Source organism: Chanos chanos, chromosome 12 (assembly GCF_902362185.1).
Source record: "Chanos chanos chromosome 12, fChaCha1.1, whole genome shotgun sequence".
Lineage (NCBI taxonomy): Eukaryota > Metazoa > Chordata > Actinopteri > Gonorynchiformes > Chanidae > Chanos > Chanos chanos.
Genome location: NC_044506.1, coordinates 11,099,453 through 11,124,093, shown reverse-complemented (window position 1 = coordinate 11,124,093; position 24,641 = coordinate 11,099,453). Strand labels below are relative to the sequence as shown.

Here is a 24,641-nt window from a genome sequence, read left to right as displayed (position 1 = left end):
TGTATGAAATAATCTTGTGTCAAACCACCACGGAGATGAGTTTGACTTTTTCTCTGCATGCTTGAATCCCGATTTGGGAAATGATGTGCCAGTCGAAAACAACCACATAAATTACCTAGTCTGCGCTACCAGAAAACATCGACCAATGTGGTTCCTGATGGAATAAAATGTTTCCGTCTGTATCATTTGATACCTTTTGACAGCTCTGCATCTTCTGTGGGCGCTCGTATGCACATTTTTAACAGAACCGTTGAAGTTTTATCAATCTCGTGATCTTACGGCCCAGTAAGAGCAAAGAGGGCATAAATGATTTGAGCATTTGCTGCATCTCTGGAGAACAATACTGTCTCTAGTGATAACCGCACCTTTAGACCTGCCTTCAGACTGCCTTTTTTCAGGGAAATAATTTCAGTGAAGGAAACGATACTTACATTCTCTCTTTTTTTTCTGTCCTGGGACATAGCAAGTCAACAAAAGGTCAGTGGACTCAAATCTCTACTTAGAATACTTTAATACAATTACTTATTCTGCAGAATGTAGTATTTAATGTCAAGATATGTCCCAGTGAAACACAGAGAGGTTCTATACAGGGTCCCCTATAGAGAGCCTCTTCTCCTCCTCAACCTCTTTTTCTCTCTCTCTCTCTGTGTGGGCACCTCAGCCCTTCATTTCTGAACGCCATCCTCTTGGATGTCAAATTGGCGGTTGGGTTTGGTGGACTCCAGCATGAGCTCGTAAAGCTGACCGATCTGCTCGTCCTGGAAGTGTTTGAGTTTCTCCTCAGGCAACACGGACCCGAAGTCAGCCTTCTTCGTCTTGTCTCCTAACGACTCCAGCACCTGAGTCTGTAGCGTGTCTTTGTAATTCTACACAGACAGGAGAGAGAAAGCCTTATTTAAAAATAAAGGAACAAAGAAAAGGGAATTCATGAAATAGCTGAAGATCACGCATCCACAAAGTGTCCATTAAATCTGAGTACTTGCTGTGATAAATGATAGTAGTTGGGTCTACTACCTGTCTAAGTCGATTTCTAGCTCTCATTTTCTCCTCAACCAACCAAACGAACACATAAAACCAGCGTATATAAACAAATAAAAAGATAAATGAATAATTAAAACAAACAAACACCCTGACAAATTTGAAAATACAGACGGAAAAAGCAATTCAGGCCTTTGGACTCTTTAAAAGTAAAGCAGTCAATCTAGCCCATAAGTGAGGACTGTCACTGGAAATGGATCTCAACACCAGCAGTTAGAAACAGTGTAATAAGCCTAAGTACTGGGAAGCTATGTCTTCCGAAAGGACTATAATATATTACATCAGTTGGAGACGTCCTCCTAAATTTGGTTTCCTTAGTGAAAACTAAGCAGCAGTAGTAGAAATGTGTTGACAAACTACAGACAGAGCTTAACATAGTTACCAGCCCTGCGGATTCCAAGTTTATGGCTATCATGAGTTTATTACCTGGCTGGCTATCTCTCTGCGGTTGACTAAAGGAGTATCTCCAATCTGCTTGATAGTTAATTTCAGTGTAATTGTAAACTTGTAAACTGACAACGTGAACATATTACATTTTTCTCCAGATAGACCTTTGATCCCAGTTGCTAGGCGCATAGCTCCATGACTGACTCCTGCTGAGAAGAACCATTTCCAGCGATGTCTGCACTGAGTGACTAGTCACCTTCTCTTTTGGAAATCTTAATGTCTGCCCTTGTATTAATTTTTTTTTTTTTTGCATGTTAAAGTAAAAAAAGGATCATAAATAAGAACGAATAAAGAATAATACAATTATAAGGACAATAAGAAAAAAGACTAATGAATGAGTAAACATACATGATACATATTTATGTTCACATAAACAAAAACTAAAATTCGGAATATTTCCGGTGGTATTTACTACTAAGTTCGGCGATTTGTTACATATTTTTGGACTAATTTACTTTTTCAACTCATTACTACTTCTTTTTGTCATTTTTTTAAAAAATTTTTGGGGGTCCTGAAAGTCCATGACACATTGTGAATTACAGAAGTGGAACTGTGTGGGACTGATGGGTCAGTTCGGGTTTAATAGAGGTCACAGCCCACCAGTGACCTGCTGTCCTCCCATCATGCTCAGTAATCGCTGACTCGAAGCTGCAATTGTTGTGTGGCAGCCTCAGGGAGCAGGGCCTCATTTGGAAACACTTAGAGAAAGAGATCATCTCAGATAGACTGGTCAAAGTATGCAAGAGTCCAATGGAATGAATCCTTCAGCTGTGTAATGCTAAATCTCAAATGACTCACGTTCTAGATAGATACGGCATGTTATGATGTGCTGTGGGGTCCTAGACAAAAGTTGGCAAATCACACAATTAGCTAGTTCTGTTTTTGCGTTGCTGGTTATATGCATATTGCTTCTGTTAATATTCCATTACTGCACAATTCCCCAAACTCTGCGTACTGCGTTGTCCTTCATTATATATACACCGGTTCATTCATAAAAATACGCCCAAAACAAACCCATAAATTCTTGGCTTCTCGTCATTCACGTAGTGTCTTACAAGTTGGATGCAATTCAGTTTTGGAAGAAACAAGCCATTTGTCTGAAAGGCTTTCTCCACTACATAATGTAATTACTTTGAACATTTGCCAAGGACTAATATTTTTAAGAATGGGGGAACGCTGAAGAGCAAGCTTTTTAGCAGTGTCCAGGAACTGAATATAAAGATTCTCCGTTGTAATGACGTAATCAATGAATGGGCTACCTATCCAGTCAAGTACAAAGAGTCTCCAGGGGCCTGCACAGATACTTTTAGCAGTACCTTGGGCTCATTCACCGGACAAAGTCTTCCTCCAACTCTCCTGAGCACCGGACTATATGGCACACGAGTAATTTGGAACCCCTTTAAAGCATTTGACTCCCACGGATATTCTGAAAGTATTTTGGTATTTTAGGGAACGCCGTACCTCAAGCGTAGATCAATGTGACTGATCCAAAGCTAATCAGCTAATGTCCTCCTAGACTCCCTTTGCTTTATTTCTTTAATGAAACCAGTCACCCATTCTTATTCTCATATCATCGCTCCAGTCATCTCTCCGTAGCAGCTTTAGAGCTCCATCTCTCTCACTCTCTCTCTCTTTACACTCTCACCCACATTTTACTCTCTGGTGCTCTACCCGTCTCTCTTTCCTCCCTGGGGAGAGCTTGTCCGGTGCAATGCGGCCGATTTATTAGACTAGGAGAAGTCCCACGGGTCCTCTGCACTAACCCGATTAGAGTGAACACTCAGTGCTCTTAATCACATTTGGAGACTCGCTCCACGTCTGCTCCCTGGCTCCACCGCCCTTCCGCACCCCCTTTCCCCTCCCCGCACCTCCCCTTTTTTCTCTTCTGAGGAGTGCTTTGGAACCTGAGACGCATAAGTGATTCATCCTGCTCTTTAACGAAGGCAGAGACGAACTGAGTGGCAGTGGTCTCTCGTCTTGTCCTGTTTCACAACAGCTTAAGGTATAGACTTGCTTTTGTGACTACCTAGACTGGATTGACACCTATCTTATGCAGATTATTGCTCTGTGCGAATCTGTTCCCAGTCAAAAACATTATGAGGATGACGCAACATAAAACTAACGATGGCCTTTCAAGGTCATGAGAAATGCACATAGCTTTTGTTGCAGATATGGTATATGCAATTCTTATGCTACGAACACTGTATACCGTATGTACAGCATTCACTGCATCTCCTTATCCTCACTACCATTCACTTATACACTTAAGATCACATTAAATACTGCTACATAGACTAAAACTGAAGTAAAACATCTGGGCATTAGTCGTGACGTACTGAGCTCTACTACATTGAAATAGCATACGCCAAAGTGTAAACATAATGGCATGTTTTCGCACTGATTGTGAAATCTAATGCGTGAAATTAAGTTGAGATCCAATCGTTCATTGTCGGCTCTTCACACTTTTACATGTCATTGTCTGCTAGTTAGAGTGATTCAGAACAGGTGGATGCTTTTAAGAGCAGGTGGATGTTTTTAATCGTCTCCGTGCATTTTTTTTTTTTATTTATCCCCGTCGGTGGGACGTAAAGGGGAAAAGACATGGGTTACATTTTAGCACAAGTTTTAAACCAAGCAGTAACACAAACAGATGTGCATTCATGATTTCCACATCCATTTATTTTTATAGAAGATTCCCACATGAAAAAAATAAAACAGTACTGCGCATCCACTACGACATTGAGAGGAAAGTAATCATTTTCACCTTCTAATCTCTTAAGAGCACGCAGAAAGGTATAACTGTTAAATGGAGTCACAGCTCCTTATGCGCGTACACTTGCAGATGCACGAGTAGGGTCAGCCCTGATTTAAATCATAAGATTTGTCACGCTCTCTTTGGTACTTTACAGATCTACAATAGAATGACTTAGAGTGACAATCGTTAATGTGGCATGAGTGAAAGCATTGCATTAGGCCTGTTTCATTCGCAGTAATTTTTTGACTGTAAAACATACATCTTAGCACTAATATACCGCATATCGATTAAGTACTGATAGAATCTCTGCAGATGTTAGGTGCGAGTGTTGTTTCGTCCTGTGATTCGGGCTATCATTGGGTATATGTTGCCACCTTGAGGTAAATGTCTTGAATGGGATTACACAAGCAAAGCTTTATCAAACATCAGGGTTGTTGACAGTGGGAATGTAGAGCGACGATGTTATCAAATCGACATTTGAAGAGAGCATGACTTTGCGGCTCTAATTGAAGACCATAAATTTAATCGGTCAACTGTTCCCTGTAATATTTTTGTCTTACCTCCCATTCCTTCATGAAGCATTTACCCTCTGCTTCAGACGCAGCTTTGTGCCTTCTGAATTCATCTTTCACGTACTGATCCCCGAGTGCCCTCAAGTCTATAGGCAGAAACCGATGCAATATAAGGATCCTCTTGTATAATGATCGTACCTTTGATACATGAGCTGGATTTGCCATTTAGATTATTTAGCTATTTTGTAATGTGACTGCAGTTCAACTATGAGCCGGTGAACCCGATGTACCTCATACAAATAGCAATTACTTAGCTTCACAATTTCCAGCACTTGTATGACAACATATGCTGACTTTAGATGAAGTCTCAGAGAACTGAGGTAAGGTAACAGTGCTCAAAATCGTCTAACTTAGCTACACAATAAGAACCGAATTCATCATATCCTTGTCAGAGAGCAACATTCACAGCAAGCTAGTTCTCTTTGAAACTCGCACAAACTCCGTGGTTACTTAACGTGCCCTTGTATACCTAGGAACTACAGTCTTCCTTAAAACCATAGATATTATGGGCTGACCATCCTTGGCTGGCAGCTACTGCCCTCTTGTGTTGAGTTTTCTTTGGATGTATTTCATATGCCTTCATATGCCATATCTCTGACAGAAGGTATTCAGATATTATGATGTTGGTTACATGAACACATTTTAGAAGATATCGCTTCCTGTCAGTAAACCTGACCTTTCTCCTTAATCTTCATGTGTTTACTAATGCTTTAAGAAACAATTTATATTCATTTCTATACATACAATGCAATCTTCAAAGGACAGTGTCAGTCTAATAAACAATTGTGCATTTAAAGCAAATATTGTAAAATAGTACAAAACAGGGAAGGTTTTAGCAGTCTAACCTTTTGTTGCAACCTCCATATAGTCTTTTGCTTTCTGTATTTATGGCCCCGGACGTTACTCAGGTTTACTGTTGTCTGTTTACTACACAGAAGGGAAAGAACTGGACATATTACACAACTCTAAGTGTTATTTATCCCCATGGGGACTCAAACACAAGTTTAACCTATTGCCTATTTAAAATAAATGTTTAGTTTCTAAACATTTTTACAATCACACTGCTTCATTTTGTTTGAGGAAAAGGGGTACCTTTCCGAAAAATCTGTGTGGTATTTTCAGGTAACCTCCAAAGGCCTTGACTCTTAACACTGATGCCACTTATTGCCTCAAAATTTCTATTTTATTTATCAAAACGGGTTTTACATACATGAACAGTTTTAGAGAACATACTGTCCTGTAAAAGCACTATTCCTAACACATGGTTAACATTACCACTATTTTACTGAACAGAGAATTTGTCATGACATAAATGTAGCACATGAGACAATTACTAATATTATTATTAATAATTATAAGCTGTATAATTAACAGGACAGTCTGTTGTAGAATGACTAAAGTCTTTAGTTCTCCACTATTACATTTTAACAGGACATAATAGAATTAAACATGTAACCAACATCGATTACTGCTAATCTCACATATCAGTGATTTTAAACATACACATATACATATGCATACAAGTTCATACTTATACAGTGATAAAGTTAGTTTCTTTTAAGGGAACTATACATTAACTGATTATAGAACTGTACACTTTACACTGCATCATCAGGTCAAAGGCAGTTACATACCAGTTCACAGTATTTTTTAAATGTGTCCTCAGTAATTGTATCTGACTGTGTGTACACCTTTATTTACAGTGCTCGAAGCAACACAGAAACCGTCTTTTAGGCATTAGGTATGTAAAAAAAATCTTTAGAAGAGTGGATCACAAAATAGGAAAACAACGAAATGAATAATGAAAACATATCCAGAGTAGTCTGAGTTCTCTGTACTGCTTATGTTTTAAAACACTGCAAAATGGTACTTGGTCCAATATATTGATCCATCAGACACAAAATATTTTAACGCCTTGTTTTACATCCTTGGAGGATAAGAATATGGAATCTGTAAGATTACAAAATCAGGGAAATGGCAGTAGTCTTAAAGACCCTTTCTAGAGTCTGAGGGAACTGATTTTTTTGGACAAGACAATGCTTAGAAACGGTGGCGCTGTGGCTGGGGACAACTGTAACCTTCAAAGCTGTGGACAGTTTTTAGAGGAAAAAAAACAACAACAGTGCTTGGCACAGTGAGATATAAATGCACATTATTGCACGTGGCTTTTTGTTTTAGGTCTTTTGTTTCAGGTTCTAACATTTCCTACTTTGTGCTCCTAATATCATGACTTTGAAGATTGAACTGTAGACCTGATCCTACAGGATTGACACTGAGCAGGAAAACTTTACTGGGCTGAGTCTTTACAGAAACAATTTCCTGTTGACAGTATGACAATATGTACTAAATCTAATTAGGCTATGACAGTCGTTTTGGGACAGTAAATGGCACTTTGTGGTAACTGATGAGCCATCTGGAAGCCTTCTGGAGTGTGTTACGTCTGCACGCATGCTTTCTTGCAGCTGTCCTCTGATTCAAAGCGGTTTCTGTTGCCCTTGCAGCCACCATACCAGAACTGGGCACAGGCATTGGCCTCTGGGTCATAGTACCACATGACCTCATACTCCCGACAGGGTCCAGGCTCCAAAGGCTGGCGACAGCCCACTCCTGCAAGTGAAAACAGAACTCTTTCAACCTCAGCTGTGTATAGGACTTTATGAGATTTAAATTTTGATTATTAGAACTTTAGAACCAGATGACAACAACATTTTGCGGTCTCAAATTTCAAAAAGTTACACAAAAGCTCCATGATGAAGTTACACTTGATCTGCATTGGTGAAAATGACAGAGATGTTATTAATCTTATGTTTAATCCTGTATCTCGCTCATATTCCTGAAAGGATGTAATAAACTGATGATCTTTCTTAGAAACACTTACGAGGTCCTACAAGGGTACATTCTTAATCATGTGAAGTTCATTGTTTATAATACAGGTTTTTTTCAGACGCTGAGGTGTTAGATCATAGTATTCTCATTTGACTGCTATTATGATTGACTTATTCGTTTACCTGGTACAAAGATATCAGGCAGTGGGGGAGGAGGTGGTAATGTTTGTGCTAGCGGCGGCTGTTTTGTTGTCTGTGGTTCATAAACCCAGTTAGTAGAACCCTGGGGACCCTCTACGGAGATGACAGAAGACTGTGGTCGCCCTCTACTCCCAAACTCAGACTGTGCAGCAGTGAGGTCAGGTACTTCATTAGGCCTATCATCAGGAAGCGTTTTGATGGAGACGATTTCATTGTTTTCACGTCCCTCTGTTTCAAGCGGTCGTGGGGGAGACGGGGTAACAAGCTTGACTTGGAAGCCAGGCTACGAAAGAATGGTAGGCAAAGCTTTCTTATCAACATTAAGTTTACATAAGAAATAATTCACACAATCCAAAGCCATTTCACTTGAACGTATTCCAAATAAATTCCGTCATAACACACCCTATAGTAACGTCCAAAGGAACTTAACTTAATTCTTGACGTTCCCATTCAGAAACATTAAACTCATTGAGATCCCATGAAAAACAATGACAATCAAAGCAGTGTTTTCCAAAACGTGCTTGTTGATTGCTATGTTAACTATATAAATGCACAGCATGAAGAAATGCTCTACCACAACCAATAATCACTGTTTTAGGTGCTGGCAAGGTTAACCGCCATGGGTCTTTTGTTGAAGTATAATTTGGTGTTGTTTGTGTCAACTCACTAATTTTCTGCACAGATCTAGTTTACTGCATACACTGCCCTCTGACTGTGAACCAGTCCTGTGAGGGAGACTGTGAGAATACAATTAAGGTGTGATGAACATCTTTTTACCTTTTCACTCAATCTCTTCACCTCATTGTTGTATCTGACTACACTGTCTCTCTCCTCAGGGGTAGAGACACGGCCAGGTGGGTACTGGGTAATCTCGTTAGGGATGAACAGTGTCCCGTCATCGTATTCACAAATCTGACTCAGGAGCTTACTTTCCAGAGCTGCAAACACAGTTATGCAAAAACATATATAGAAATCACATTGTTTATGACGCTTTTAAGAAAAATTGCCAGACACTTTTTCCTATGCTGATATGATGCTGTGCCAATTACTCACAAAAATACTATCAGTCTCTTTATGTACCATATACTTGTCTTTAACAATTAACATGAAACACTATTAAAAATTTTGGAAAAAATTGTTAAAGTATTAACAAACAACTATCAAACAAACAAGTGCTGAATCACAGTTTTGGACATAAAAATACTGGCAAACCAAGTACGTATGAAAATAACCGGAAATGATAGATTTGGACAGAACTGAGGCTACGCACTGGGCAGGGTCATGAAGTCATCGATCAGGTAGACGTGCTCCTGGCTGGGGTCTGAGGCTATGGAATTCATTTCACTCTGGAATTCAAAGTACATTGGGTCATTATGGTTCACCACTCCAATCACGAAGACCTCGATACCAGCAGCGCGAGCCTCTTCTGCCGCCTCCTCCAGCTTCACGGAATCTCGCCGGTCCGCTTGCCCGTCCGTCAGCACCACGGCGACCTTCCTCACACCGGGACGTGAAGCCTGGAAGAGCTGGGTGGCCCGACGGATGGCGCTACCCGTGAAGGTGCCCTCGCCCAAATAGGCCATTTTTCGTACCGCGGCTTTGATGCCGGCCTTATCGTACAATTGCTGCAAACTGGCCACCACAACATCCATGTGACTATAGAGGACGACCCCCACACGCGTGGCCTCATGGCTCACTGACACGCGGTCAATCAGAGCATTCACAAAGTCCTTCACCACTTCAAAGTTCTCCGGCCCAACGCTTTCTGAACTGTCAATCACAAAGACCAGCTCTAGGGGGCTCTCCCTGCACCTCAGACCACAACCTGACAGGAGACACAGAAAACAATGGCTGTTATATCCAGTTTGCGACTTAAGCATATTATCAAAAAGTTTCGTAAAGAAATTTACCACAAATTTCCCTGATTATCCTGATAACTTCCTCTCTCTGCAAAAGAAAAGTAAAACAAAACTTAAACGTTAGATCAGGTAATTCGAGTATGTATTAATTTAAGGGAAATGCAAAAACTTGTGGTTTACTCACTGATAGGCCTGGGTCCCCCTTCTCTCCTGGTATGCCCTGGAAATATATTGTTTTATTGGTATTCATATATACTCTCTAAATGCTGTTTAGAATTCATCTTTACCAATAAAATTATCCCAGCAATTTATTAGCTTTGTTCTTAGAATGTCATTATTTAAAAAGGTTTCAGTGTTTCACTTCACACAAATAACACTATAACACTATTGTTACAGGCATCATCCAAAGGCATTCTCAACAGTGATTTTAATTAATTAAGCAGTAGCTCTTTGATGCCTCTCGCTGTAGATATTTCGTGCCTACCGGGGATCCTGTTTGTCCTGGTGCACCAAAATCTCCTCTCTCTCCTTTTTTTCCACGCTCACCACCCATGCCCCTTTCTCCCTGCAAGCATGTATTGATATATCAGCATTGCGCGGATGGTTAAGTGGCACTCCTGTGTTATACACAACACTCAGAGCACAATCTTAAAGTCTGATACCTTTTCTCCAGGAAGGCCCTCTCCTGGAGGGCCACGTGGCCCCAGTGGCCCCTGAAAGCCAGGATCCCCCTGTGAAAAGAGGATGGTTTTAATGTCGTCCGAACTTTGACCTTTAACCTTTAGTCATAAGACTAAGCTTAGCTGCTATGTTTAAAGCCTATAAGTTCTCATAGCCCAGATGTGACTGGTTAGTATAATTTCCAAATAGCTATTCTGGAAATGCAGACTCAGAGCTGGTATTTTCATTACCTTGGGTCCCTGAATGCCCTCTCCTGGAGGCCCCGGAGGACCAGGTGCCCCAGGTTGACCGACAGCACCCTGTAAAAATTCATTACATTTTTTCAGTAACTTAGAATCAGTTTGTAAACTCTGCATTGACGTCACTTCAAACGTGATGAAAATGAAACAGATTTTAACACTTGCTTTACTAATGAGTGGTGACAAAACACTCCATTAATTTTATATTCCAACATATTTTGATGTAATAACCTTTGACTCAACCAATGCCATGCTATGCTGATATATGTCTTATCTCTCACATGCTCTATCCAACAAAAAACTGAACTGACCTTTAATCCAATAAGACCTATTCCAGGTGGCCCCGAGGATCCAGGGACACCTGGAGGGCCCCTGTTACCCTGAAAAGCAAAAGTCTTTTATGTCAGATTTTTTGAAGCTTTGTTGGAGGACGTAGGTGGCAAGCTCAAAAAGATTAATTTTTCAATTTTTTTTTCTCAGTGCCATGAAAGGGAAATGTATGATTACCTTGGGTCCTGGTATTCCTTTTCCTTCAGGCCCAACCTCTCCAGGTGGCCCAGGCAACCCTGGAGGTCCCTGATGAACAACAGTGAAACATTGAGGAAAAAAACTACCTAACCACTGTGTCAGACCTTGCACTTCTGATGTACAAAAAAAACTTTATAATATTAATAGTAACCTTACTCTTTTCCAATGTTCTTTTAATCTCTTTCTTATACTCACTCACAAAAACATACACAAACACACACCTGGGGCCCAGGATAGCCTTCTCCTTTTAACCCTTGTGGTCCAACTGGTCCAGGATTTCCTCTGTCACCCTAAAAGACAAACGGACACACACACACACAAACAAAATATATGCAAAACATGTTTTTCCATCAAAATGAAATATTATGGTATAATGTAAATCGGTTACCTTTGGTCCAGCAATTCCAACTCCAGGCTCTCCAACCGGCCCTGGTGGACCAACAGGCCCAGGGTCACCCTGTTCACGGACATGGAACGAAATCAAAATCAGATAAAATACTAAACTAATATGCACACCAGGGTAAAAGTGTGACATACAATTTGTGAGTAGTGATAGAAGTAATATATATTTTTCACATAACATGGTATTATGTATTTAGCATGAGTTAAATATGATGGAGCCAAAACCTTTCTATTTTGCTATGTAGATCCAACACACATCCTCTCATTGCACTCATTAGATCAGATGTGCCCAAACCCAGTCTTGGAAGGCCAAAATCCTGCTGCTTTTTGCTTTTACCTCTTAATTAGATGCTGATTTTTACCTGGAAAACAGGTGTGCGCACTCTTCACCCATTAAGAGACCATATGTAGCTGACTGACAAGAGCAGGACTTTGGCCTTCATTGCTGGATTTGGGCACTTCTGCACTGGATGAACAGTGTGAGTTTAGATTTGATGGTAGGTTTGTGGTTAAAGGTCGGTATTGGTTGTAGGCAAATGTAAGCGGAACGGAGACCCATCTTAACCCAAAGGATTAATGGCTTTCCTCCCTCTTGTTTTTGACCTCTCACACCTTCATTTAAGATCAGTGGTCTTGAGGAAATGAGAGAACGAGAAGGTGGAGTGTAGAAGAATTTTAGGAGCATAATGCAAACCCACTAAGGGAAATAAAACTTGAATCTTACCTTTGAGCCAGGTAGTCCCCGCCCAGGTGGCCCGGGCACACCCATTACACCCATGCTGCCTGGCTCACCCTAAACACAAACAGTTAAGTTCACGCACCATGTCAGCTGATCATCTATAACCTAAAATAACACAAAGCAAATCTATTTGTCCATTATGTCATCACTTTAAATCAATAGTGGAAGCCCAAGTGGGTTTCATATGATCATTTGGAAATGTTGTACTAAAGTTCTAGTTAAAATAAGAGTTTTTAAGAATGTGAAGAAAAACGATGGTAGTAAACTCATCCAGATGCATTAAATCAGTTTCATTCGTGTCAATGTGATCTCTATTAACACACTATACTGATGACTGAGGAATCCGCCAGTATTCTCGAACGACTCTAACATTCACTTTTAGAAGATAAACGCCCCCCAAGTACCTCTAACAACACAAGATCCCACAATTAACCCATAAGTCCAACCACAGCACACACCTTGTCTTTAGACTGGCTCCACATTAACCTTAAACTATTTAACATCTTAAACTAACCCAACCATAAAGCCCAACATTCCAAGAATCTGCACATTCCCTAGGACCAGTCAAAGCATTCCTTGCATCTAAACTATGACCTCAATATTAACCCCAGCATTCCCAGAATCTAAACTCTGGAGTGTCCACGGTTAAGTGCCAGCATTGCCTACCCACCTTGGCCCCTGCTGGCCCCACTGCTCCAGGGATCCCAGGTAGACCCCTGGGCCCTCTGTCACCTCGGTCTCCCTGTATGGACAGTCACAAGCATTAGATTGCATTTTTCCTCTCTATCTGTATTTATCTTGAAAGGAAACTGTGGAGACTATTATAAGTATTGCTGTTTTTGTAAGGGCAAACCAAAGCTCTAATGAAGCTCTCATTCATGATGGTTATGAATTATAAAGTGGCATTTTTGGATGGATAAAGAGAGTGTTGATGGAATTAACAACAAATATAAACAAACAGAGAGATCAGACACATGTACCTTCTCCCCTGGGATTCCTTTGCCTGGTGCTCCCTCAGGACCTCTTAGCCCTGGTAACCCCATTTCCCCCTGATGTCACATACACAAGCATGAGCCAACACAGAATTACTCTATTCTCATCGAAAAGTTTATTCATTGTTTGTTGAATGACCTAATTAACCGGTTTTCTGAGGGCATGAACCTGCCTCAAAGTTTCCTTTTTTTATTTTGTTTTTCTTTTTTTTTAATGTACACTCAGTTGACTTGGTTTATTACAAGGTCTTATATCCCTGTAGTGTAAAAATAAATCCAAACGTCTAACAACTGCACTAAGACTGTTCCAAAGTTTCCCACATTCATTCACCCCCTGTAAATATTACAAAGTGTTGAGTGTGATGCACTGATTTAAGGGGAGGTTTTAAAGTTAATCATTCTCAGTGAGTGACCTCTGACCTTTCACTCTTTTTCCTACCTTAGGTCCCACAGCTCCATCCTCACCAGGAATACCTGGAATCCCAGCAGTGCCATCTGGTCCTGGTTCCCCCTGCACATCATCAGATAACAACAGATAGCATTCACACATGTGTATAACATAAGTGTGAGATTTTCCCAACCTATGACATTTAACCTCTGACATACTGTCATTATGTGTAAATCATAAGAAAAAGACTTCCCAGTGTAGTCACATCTGATAAACATTTCTTTTAATTCATGAAACAGTCAGGAACACCAGGCATGCTCTTTTACGGAAAAAAAAACTTGAACCTAAAAGCAGATTACCTTTGGTCCTGGTTCTCCAACCCCTCTTTCCCCCTGTGGCCCAGGTTCTCCTGGGAAACCCTGGTCCCCCTGTAGAGAGATGGATCACTGTATTTCACCCTTGTTTAACCCTTGCTACTAATTTCTAAATGAGATGTTTTATCCTGTCAGGCTTTGCACCCGTACACATTACCACACCGTCAGCATGGACATCATTAAACCCACCTTTGGACCGACTATGCCAAGCCCAGGAGTCCCTCTTGGACCTGGGGGACCAATTGGCCCCTGGTCTCCCTGCAGTGAATAAAAAAAATGCACTAGACTGAGACAACAGAACATGTTTTAAGTCAGGGCCAATGTATAGCGAACATGTCGACCGTTAAAAAATAAGCCAGGGTGATCTGACCACACAGTAAAGAAAAGCCGCTACTTAATAAAAAAAAATTATCTCTAAAAAACTATGTTAAACTGTTTAATCAAAGGATGTTGTATGTTTTTAACTTCCAATACAAAATACAGTTCCACTCCACTGTTCTAGCTGTAAGCTTCATTCAGACTTCTTCGAAGCCAAAAATATCTTTGATGGTCTGATTTTGTTCACAACTAGGACATACACATAATTGCCAATTCCAGATTAATTGATCATTCACCAGTCAATATACATAAATAATTTTCAGTTCTCCACACTGTCTGTCTATAGTGTCTATCACATTTCTACCTCTATGTTTTTGTCAACTAAAGCATATAGTCCTGACTACAAGAGGATACTGTAAACAGCAGAGAGAGAATGATTGTGTTACAGATGAGCCGTGATCACACTTGCCTTCTCTCCCTGAATCCCCACTCCTGGAAAACCCACAAGTCCTGGCAAACCTGGGGCCCCTGTATTCCCCTACAGAGCAGACAGGAAACAGCATACACTCCCAATATAAGAGTGACAAGTTGCATTGTGATTCAGCGGTCATTTACAATTATATTTCCCTTTAAAGCATGGATAAAGTAACACACTGAGAGGAGGCTAACTTGGCCACAACTTCAGTGACTAATTTATATCTGGTTTCCCTCTGTTGAAGACTATTCTGAATTATAGTATTATACCTTGTCACCCTTGATACCGCTCCCTGGGGGGCCACGTGCTCCCTTGGGACCATCATATCCTCTGTCACCCTGAAACCACAGGACAGCAAAAGCATCCAACAATGCACACAGTCCATTTAAGCAGAATTAACTGTGTATAAATCCATCTTAGCTTGTTGAATAAAAAGGGCAAAGTCATGCCCTTAACAGTCACCTTCGGCCCTGGTAAACCCTCCCCTGGAAACCCTTGATTTCCTTGTATCCCAGGGGGTCCGGGTGGGCCCTAAGAGACACATAGAGAAAAAAAAAAAACAAAAACAAAAAACACGTACAGCCAAAAACAAAGATAAATTAATTAATTCATTATGCCTTAAAACAGTTTGCACAAATTAATTACATCACCCTTGTGGTGGGATGAAAGACTCACTTTCATATCAAAAGAGATAAGCCGAGAGTCTCCTCAAACCATACCACTAATTCCCTTTTACTCACTTGTTGGCCTGGTTCTCCCACCCCAAGAGGACCAGTGGGTCCAGGTCTTCCCTGATTTCCTTTGTCTCCCTTGTAAAACGCAGGAGAGATGGAATAATTGAAACCCAAAATGTTACTACAGAAACTCCCAAGAGTATCACTGACTGGCTGACTAAATCCTTAAATGTTCTTGTGAAAAGTACTTTTGAGGTTATGCAAGCCATAGTAAGTTTAGTTTGACAGATAGAGCTGTAATCATCTGATAACCTTTGCACCAGGAAATCCAATGCCAGGATCCCCCGGAGGCCCTCTTATTCCAGCAGGCCCACGTTCACCCTTAAAAAACAAAAAACAAAAAACAACAACAACAACAAAAAAATATATATATATATATAAATCATTGCTTAAAAAGATGTTGCTTAATGAGCATCTGTATTTAATGTTATGATATCAATTTCTACAGTGAAGGTTCTGTGTATAGTGGTCTTACTTTAGGCCCTGGTGGGCCCTCTGGCCCTGGTTCACCAGGGCTTCCATTAGGACCCTAGAACACATACCATACAGGTATTAGTTGGCATGATTACCATCCCATTCAAATGAGCTCCAATTATCCATGTTATGATCATTAACACTATCATATACAGAATATGTTAGAAAAACAACATCAAAACTGAAAAAAATAAAAAACAGAAAATACCCAGCCACCTTGAAGAAAACCTTGTCCACTAAAGTTTAAAGGGAAACTATTTAGATATATTCACTCCACCCTCACACAACACTGGACAGTCCGACAGTTTCTCCATCACAGAGAACATCCCTGTGTGGGAAACTGGGCTAGCGGAGGGCCCGTCTAAATCCGAATTGTGTCAAAAATCGAGGCTACTGTCGTCACGACAGTGCTGTAGGGGGGGTACAGATATTCAAGAAGAAGGGTGAGAGTGAGTAACCTCTGTCCTTGCTCTAATCCTGTCAGACAAAGTCAGGCCCGAGAGAAGAACAATGCAGTGCAAGCTTGGATTCAGTGCTTTAGACACGCTACATTAGCACAGAGATAACAGCAAATCCCGAGATCACATTCCATAAGCGCAGAGGCTGGAGAAGCAATCTAGCTTTGTGAGCACCTCAATATGTGTGGAATCATTTCCTCAATGTTGTAGGGGGGGGTGATTTATGCTTTTGTGTCTGGCCCCTCATTCATAACAAGGTTGGCTGCATTGTTCTGCATCCACAGACCATTGCCAAAATCTATGTCAAATGAATGTTTAAGATCTTTGAAGCAAAGTATCTACAGTAATATCAACAAATTAAGGTCTTCCTCTGGCCTTCTTGATGCTTCATCAGTGTGAAATCGATTTTCAACTGTACACTTGTTTGATTCCATGATACCTCTTTAACCATTTAGATATTTACAGTAAAATTGTCACTTGATCACTTATCTACTCATTGACTTTGTGAGTAGTTTAAAGCATTTAGATAACAAGACAAAAAGATCAGGATATTTCTTCTAATCTGAGTCAAAGAAAGCATTGATGTCTGCTTCATACTTTCTTAAGCGAAAAACCTCAGAGCAAAGGTATTACCTGCTCTCCTCTTGGTCCACGTTGTCCAGGAGGTCCATCAGGCCCCTATGGAAAGGGAAGAGCGAGTCATTATTCCACATTGTGTGTTACGGTTGGCCATTCCAAACCAGAGAGCCAGAGATTCATTTACGAATAACCTACTTGATCTCCCTTCATCCCTGGGGCGCCGCATTCTCCTCTCTCCCCCTAGAGAACAGGGCGAGTGGATGGAGAGGGACCATGAGTGTGTTAAAACATCGCGTGCAACGCGAGGCTGTCATTCTACCGTTCAGCCATCAGATGTTATCTGCTAAAAACTCACAATGTCTGAACACATACTGTTGAACGGGCCAGTGGCACAGATGTTTGTAGCAGTACTGTGGAGGTCAGGGCTTGGGTACTGGAGACCAGATCAAGGCTGACACATGTTTGACACAGAGCGGATGGTGTGTCAGCCATGTGGAGCCATTTGCCCTAGTGCTTTTAAATACAGTTTGCCTTTCAGTTAAAGTGAAGGGTAATGAAGTTTCTAATGTTTTTTTTTTTTTTTTTTAAAAATGTCTGACCTTTTCTCCTTTACTTCCTGGCCTTCCCTGCAAAACAGAAGCAAAAAATGCAGTGATTTCTCAAACTACTACGTAATAATAAGAATGATGATAAGTTGCTCTCATATTTAAAATGACATGCTACCTCAAGTCCTTCCATTCCTGGACGTCCATTTAATCCAGGTTCTCCCTATAATTGAAACCAGAGGGAAGAGGCCATGTAATCACTAGCGCTGTACTTTTAAAAATGACATTGCTATGAATGACAGAAAAAAAAGGGCTCACTCTAGATCCTTTTGGCCCAGGAGCTCCATCAAATCCTGGGTCTCCTGGTTTACCCTAAGTTTGAACATAAAGGTAAAATTAGCTTTCATATCAAATAGTTTTACTGTAAAAGGGCTAAACTGTCGTTGACGTGGAAAACTGGATGTAATTAAATATTGTGCTGAAATTTAAGATAAGCGTTTAGTTTAAAGCGTTGGTTTTGGTGCTTTTATTATTATGGACGTGAATCGTCCTATCAGACAAAACCTGCTACTACACGCTTCAGTGCAGGTCAAGTTGACCAGCCCCTATTTGACCATACTGACCCCTGAACGCCCTGAACTTGCACATCTGTGAGGTTGAGTCAGCACTGAGCTTTGATCACTTGTTTGTCCACATTTAATCTCCTATCCTTGACCTTTGGCCTTTCTCCTCTATGCAATGAGAGCTTTATTTTCTTTCACAGCAGAACCTCTGAAAACAGGGCCTTTCATAGTCCCAAGCACCTGCTACAATTGCAGTGTGGGAAACTTCCTACTCTGTGATGTACTGCCGCACTGCCCTTCCATGAATGAAAGCTCAATCCACCTGCTCCTCATAGCGCTAAAACCAAGTGCCCATGGAGCGAGAGAATTAAAATCCTCCTCTCTCTCTGCTCCTATGCCTAATCAAACACATCCCTATGTAAGGATTACTACTGATTAACACTGGGCTTCTGCTCTCTGTACTTTGTGAATGAAGCAGAGGTGAGTGACAATCTGACCCTGTGATCCATCTGTCAGTTCATGGCCAGTGACCACAAGTATGGATCCAAATCATGACACACCATTTTTACACATCACTTGAGTCTGGTAGGATCACAGTGTATTCCAGATATATGATGTAACAAAAGTTGAAAATGAATGGTTTTAATTGATATTTATCATTATTTATGGCATGAAGGTATAATAAAAAGTTTAATTCTAAGTTGCTGATTCACTGGGACCACAGCTGGGGATTTCGGTGGACTGGAGAAACGGATGACAGAGTTTTTACTCACTGGACTTCCTGGGGAACCTCTCTCTCCTTTATCACACAAACAGGATTTGGGCTGTGGGCACTGGAATGGAGAAATAAGTCAGACGGCCAAATTCAGTCAAAGATAATCAGTAGACCAGAGAGTGATCACAGTCATCGATAGAGAGTCCACATTAGCTGACTAAAATGCATGAAAGTAGACTGATAAACCTTAGAGGAGATTTACCAAATATATTACAGCAGGATTGGATATGAAGTATATTATCAAACAAATAAGTAAACAAAATAAAAATGAGAGGCACTTACTCCTGTATTAACAAACGCCCTCTGTAAAGACAAAAAAAGTGTTGGTTATGAAAATCATCATATTTACTCATTTTATTGATTGGTGAGTGTAACATGAGGGCTGATGTTGTTTGGTGTTGTCCAAATTGTCTTCTTTTGGCATTACATAGCTAAACAGATTTCTGATTGACTAATGACTAGCACATTAACAATATGACTTGGATTAAATACATAATTAGATAGGCCATTTACTAAACTACATCTCAAATGTATCTTCTCTATTCAGGTCAATGTACCTTCATTTTTGTGTGAAAAACCAATCAGGCCTACTGTATACTAAAGAATTCTGTACTCGTTTGTTGTGTGTATGAGACCAGAAAGTTAATACTGTCCTGTCCTTCATTTCGGACTAATCAAGGAAATGAAGCTCTCTGTATGACATCTGGGCACCTCTTTGAATTAACGCATCATCAACAAGTTCATTTCTCCATTACTCACCAGTTCAGAGAAGAGCCTTTCATCCAGCAGGGGATCAGTAAGGCTGAAGACATTCTGCTGGGGCGGTGCAGTAGCAATAGATCTCAGCTTGGCATTTCCGTGCCCACCCCGCAAGGGCCCCGTCAGCCCGATGGCAAAAACACGAATGTTGTGGTTCTTGGCCTCGGCAGCCGCCGTCAGTACGCTGGGACTCCGAGGGTGGTCCACCCCATCAGTCATCAGCAGTATCACCCGCAGGCTGCTGGCTGCTGTTTCACGGATGAAGAGCTGCGTAGCGTTGGTAATGGCGTAGGCCGAGTAGGTGCCGTGCCCGATGTAGGCCATAGCCGCCACCCGACTCTGGAACACGTCCACGTCTTGCCAGTCACGGAGGTTATGCTCCACTGAGACGGTGCTGCTGTACTGCAGGGCCGCCAGGCGTACCCGCATGTGCCAGCCGGGCACTTGAAGCTGCATTAGCCGTGTACTGAAGCGCAGCACGAATTCCCGCTGTTTTTCAAACAGTAAAACTTTGGCTTTCTCTGAACTGTCCACCAAAAAAGCCACTTCCACTGGACATATCAGAGCTGGGCAACAAAGAGGGTAGAGAGGAGAGAGAGAGAGAGAGAGAGAGAGAGAGAGGTAAGGGGAGAGACACAGTGAGGAAAAGACAAGAAGAAAGAGCACTGAGCCCAGATTTATTCTGAAATCAATCCATCCATTGTATAGTCAAAATATACTACATATATAAATTTGTATTGAAATGGCAGAAAGGGACAGGGAAGAGTTAGGCTTAGAAAGCCCATCTAGTCATACATCCCAGACCTGTCAGATGACAGATAATTTGAGAACTGGCGGATAATTAAAATGACAATTGATGATAAAGTCTCTTACTTTTTCCTTCATTTAGGACTACCAGGTTCTCCGCCTTCTGTTTGTTCTTCCTTCTGCCCTGGCCACTAACTCTCTCTGAGAGAGACAGCAGTATGAAGCACAGTATCACACCACACTGCATTTTGCCTTCTGTTCCAGACCCTGAACCCAGAGACAAAGCAAGTTAGCCCCTTCCGCTCCTTATCTCTCTGAGGATTTTCCCCCTCCCCTACATTGCCTTTGTTCATCTTAGCTCAAATGTTGACATTAACTTTATAGAGCACTATATTCTCTGTTCATAGTGTCCTCTCGCTAGATGGCACTGTCACAGAGGGATTTCAAAAACATGCCACAAACGCAAGTTTTAACGCATGTTTTGCTAAACGCAAAATAAAGGATAACATGTGTTTTGAAATACTGCGTTGTTTATGACATGTTTGATGGGATTTGGGATAAATTTGACCCAAATTTTTCCCAGTGTTTTGTCCAATATATGCAATTTTTCCAAAAAATAATAATAAAAAAAAATAAAAATAAAATAAAAGTCATTTAAAAAAAATTATTCACGATTAATTCATAAAACAAATCATTCACTCTCAAGCCAAGTGTGAAAGACAAGCTCTCTGACCAACATGCTAACTTTTTCATAAATTTAGCCTGACGGAGACAGTAATACAAGCTGTGAAAATTAGAAATGGCATTGTATATTCAAGCGTTTAATTTGAGGCATAATCATCTACAAAGTACGCCTCGCACTGAAACATAATGTAATAGATTTCTGCATAAACGTATGATTCTAATCTGACTGTTGTCTTAAAATACTGTCTAATGATGAGGAGCACCCCGAGTTTTCTCATTATTGTTGAGCTTCACGTGTGCACAACTGTAACTGTACGCTTCCAAATAATACTACAAAATAGTCTCCTAACAGCTCAGGGACAATAAATACATAAATATAATAAATAAATAAATCTTCTGAGATGAGCAAAAATATGGTTCTATCATCCTTTAAACCAGTCATCCCCGTCACATTTAATACAGCCTAATAAATGCTGTGCGTAAAGCATTTTTTTTTTTTACTCATATGTACGCATGACAAAATGCAGGATGAAATGCTACAAATTAGGTCTATAAGGTCTATAAAACCTTACCTAGAAGATTCTCATTTAATTACCGGTGGCTGTGATAGTCCGTTCATTTGAGTTCAATTACATAATCCAGTGCGTTAACCTGCTATCTCGGTTTGTAGCTAGAGGTTGAAAGGGAATGACCAAACTTCCATTCAAAAATATCACCAAGGGCTGCTCCCTTCAGCTGAATATGTATGAACTGGTCGTGCTCACATTAGCGTTGACAGCAGACAGTGGTCAAACACTGTGGAGGATAGCTTACTCTAAACCCCGCTTAAACCCCCTTTTATGTGAACGGACGGTTGAGCTTCTATTTTGGTAGACCCGATTTTATCAGCAGGAGACATGACAAACTATTGTATATCAAACCAGTTAAACGCTAAGATAAATTAAAATATAAACACCAGCAACTACTTGGACCAATACGTGAATGGATTTCGCACATCTGCCCAATTTTGAACGAAGTTTATATTGATCAAAAAGGGGTCTATGGAAGGCATGTCACAGAAGTGGCTGCTGCGTGGAAATTGCAGGTTCAAACTGGAATTCTTGTCCTTGAGCGATGATCCTCACCTGAATATACCCGTTACTGTATGTCTACTGTATCTGTATTAAGTAAAACCCTGCACTCCACCATCAGAGTTGGTGAAACTTTAGTATTGTGCTTTGGTCTGGAGAATGCACACACACACACACACACACACACACACATATATACACACACACACATAACTAAGACATTCTATACAACTTTTTCTATACAATCTCTTTTTGGATCATGAGGCATTGTGAGTTGTTTCATGCAGCCTATGGACTTTTTAAATTAAATGTATGATCGTGAAAACACATTCCTCCAGTCATCTGTTAAGCCATCAACCTCTCCTCAAGATCTAGAGCTGAAATATCACTTCACCCTGACAAGCAACAAAACTCTGACAGGGCTATGAAGCTCTTCGTATGACTTACAGGGGGGAAGAGGTAGAAGACAGAGACAGTTGAGTACATGTGAGTTAACTGGCCGCTGGGCATGGAGCCATCGGTGACAGAGGCAGAGATAAATAGGTTGGATACTTTGTAAACATCTGTGATAAATGACTGAAGTCACGGTGTGCATGCAATGTACTACTGAAACTCTAAGTCATTCAAGTTCATGACCAAAGTCACCTTGTCTTTGTTCAGCTCTGACTGCATTGTGCTGTGTGACTACCAGAGAAATGCTGTCCAAAGCCAAAGTTTAAAATGTAGATGTTCAAATCACACAAATTAGCCGTGTATTTTGACAGAGTTATATAGCAATAGCATGCGCCATATTTTTTAAACAGTACTTTAAATGTCACCCTGAGAACTAAGCCATAAAACTTCTTTTGCTGGAGGGAAAACTTCCTGTTTTTGACAACTTATATCAGTGATATACGCAACAGATCTACCATATTTACATCCTCCATCTTCCGTCATGATGAGGTGGGTGAGTGTTGAACAACTTCTGGGGTCAAAAGTGAATAGTTTTTCCTCCTTCATTTACTTTTGTCTCCACATATCATTTGTTTCAATATGTGAACTATTCAACCTTAGACAGTGTGTGATTTTTAAAATCCATCCATCTATCTATCTATCTATCTATCTATCTATCTATCTATCTATCTATCTATCTATCTATCTATCTATCTATCTATCTATCTATCTATCTATCTGATGTTATTTTATCTGCACACAAGAGCATTTCTTCACTTTATACTTGCAAAATACAACCCAAACATTTCCACAAGTATAATTCATTAAGAGAATACAATGTACACTTCCCATGCAGAGGCATAACCTGTGAGAGCTCCAATTCATATATAGTGACATTAGCTTGGTACCGTGATATACATTGTTAGGGCTCTGGTCTGGCACTGTGTAAGCCTTAATGTTTAATACAATACTTCTGCCATGTTAGAGACAAAGCATATATGGTTGTATCACTAGGGGTTACAGTGTAACTTACCCTACAGACTGATTAACAGGCAGAGGGCTGTGATGTAGCTGAATGGTAATCCTCAGAAATAGAGAAGTAGAACAGACTTAATGAGTGACGTCGTTCCTCCTTGATGCTCAGTAAAATGTTAAAATAAATCATTACTCCATATCTATGGCCTGTTCCTACTGCATGGACCAATACTACAGTTGGGCAGCCAGGTATATATACTCAATTAAAACAGCAGAATCAGGAAACAGCATGTCAGTGTAAGAATGGAAACTGAGGAATCTTGCATCTTACAAAGCACAGAACTAATGTCTCACAGAAAGGAGGATACGTCAAAAACCATGGGATGACTCTTTCTAGTGAAACTGTTGTTAATATGGTTGATTTAAAAAAAAGGAGGGAAAAAACGGCAGTGTAGGGTGTTTCACAGTCTGCTGTCTCTTTATGATTACGTGTGGAGGTGGGTGCCAGAAGAGTTGTTAAGGCATAATGCAACTATACAGAGCGTTGTCTAGCAGTAAAGACTGAATTTCTCGAGGCATTTTTAGCTATGCTTGTATGATATATTAAGAAATCAGAGCTCTTATAAGTTGCTTTGTCAAATAATTGAATGCTTGATGTGTCATCGGAGGTGATGTGAATAATAGCACTGCTTGTGCTGTGCTGTTTCATATCACTTCACAGAAATGATTTTGGTGAATCGAGACTGATTTCAGATTTTCTAGCTGTTTGGACAGGACAGCCACCTGAGGTGCAGACTCTAAACAAATTCCATAGGATTCTGTAGCCTGAGGCACATCATTTTTGGGAGATGTCAAGCCAAGGCACATGCTAGTGTTGTGACCCTTTTTTTTTTTTTATCATTCTTTGCCTTTGAGCAGGAGCACAGGCTGCAGCTACGGCAAGAGTGTCGAACTATTAAACTTTACTCATTCTGAACTCTGGGTGTTCGGCATCGTAAAAAAAAAAAAAAAAA

The 24,641-nt window shown here is 40.6% G+C and overlaps 2 protein-coding genes across 2 annotated transcripts; both read right to left on the bottom strand.

The window, feature by feature from the left end:
• Nucleotides 1–513: 513 nt before the first annotated feature.
• On the bottom strand, nucleotides 514–5,233 carry sdhaf3 (succinate dehydrogenase complex assembly factor 3). The gene is made up of 2 exons (XM_030789553.1): nucleotides 4,801–5,233; nucleotides 514–866 (listed from the first exon to the last, which is right to left on the bottom strand). Exons 1-2 carry the CDS (start codon nucleotides 4,975–4,977, stop codon nucleotides 666–668), a joined length of 378 nt encoding a protein of 125 aa, XP_030645413.1. The 5' UTR covers nucleotides 4,978–5,233; the 3' UTR covers nucleotides 514–665.
• A 2,013-nt stretch (nucleotides 5,234–7,246) lies between these two features.
• On the bottom strand, nucleotides 7,247–20,714 carry col28a1a (collagen, type XXVIII, alpha 1a). The gene is made up of 34 exons (XM_030788488.1): nucleotides 20,594–20,714; nucleotides 19,721–20,286; nucleotides 19,611–19,631; nucleotides 18,960–19,019; nucleotides 17,942–17,995; nucleotides 17,802–17,846; nucleotides 17,678–17,704; nucleotides 17,274–17,318; nucleotides 17,133–17,177; nucleotides 16,043–16,096; nucleotides 15,820–15,888; nucleotides 15,574–15,642; nucleotides 15,296–15,364; nucleotides 15,103–15,171; nucleotides 14,828–14,896; nucleotides 14,230–14,298; nucleotides 14,026–14,094; nucleotides 13,718–13,789; nucleotides 13,267–13,335; nucleotides 12,957–13,028; nucleotides 12,272–12,340; nucleotides 11,534–11,602; nucleotides 11,367–11,435; nucleotides 11,125–11,193; nucleotides 10,929–10,997; nucleotides 10,609–10,677; nucleotides 10,360–10,428; nucleotides 10,182–10,262; nucleotides 9,882–9,917; nucleotides 9,749–9,785; nucleotides 9,109–9,663; nucleotides 8,616–8,776; nucleotides 7,821–8,121; nucleotides 7,247–7,419 (listed from the first exon to the last, which is right to left on the bottom strand). Exons 1-34 carry the CDS (start codon nucleotides 20,712–20,714, stop codon nucleotides 7,247–7,249), a joined length of 3,561 nt encoding a protein of 1,186 aa, XP_030644348.1.
• Nucleotides 20,715–24,641: the final 3,927 nt, after the last annotated feature.

Excerpts from the sequence above, each read along its gene's own strand:
- sdhaf3 (XM_030789553.1), bottom strand. The coding sequence starts at position 4,977 with ATGGCAAATCCAGCTCATGTATCAAAGGTACGATCATTATACAAGAGG. Across the intron at positions 867-4,800 it reads GCTTCATGAAGGAATGGGAG|AATTACAAAGACACGCTACA; the intron begins GTAAGACAAAAA and ends CTGTCTGTGTAG.
- col28a1a (XM_030788488.1), bottom strand. The coding sequence starts at position 20,714 with ATGCAGTGTGGTGTGATACTGTGCTTCATACTGCTGTCTCTCTCAGAG. Across the intron at positions 15,643-15,819 it reads TTGGATTTCCTGGTGCAAAG|GGAGACAAAGGAAATCAGGG; the intron begins GTTATCAGATGA and ends GCGTTTTACAAG. Across the intron at positions 9,786-9,881 it reads AGGGGGACCCAGGCCTATCA|AGAGAGGAAGTTATCAGGAT; the intron begins GTGAGTAAACCA and ends TTTCTTTTGCAG.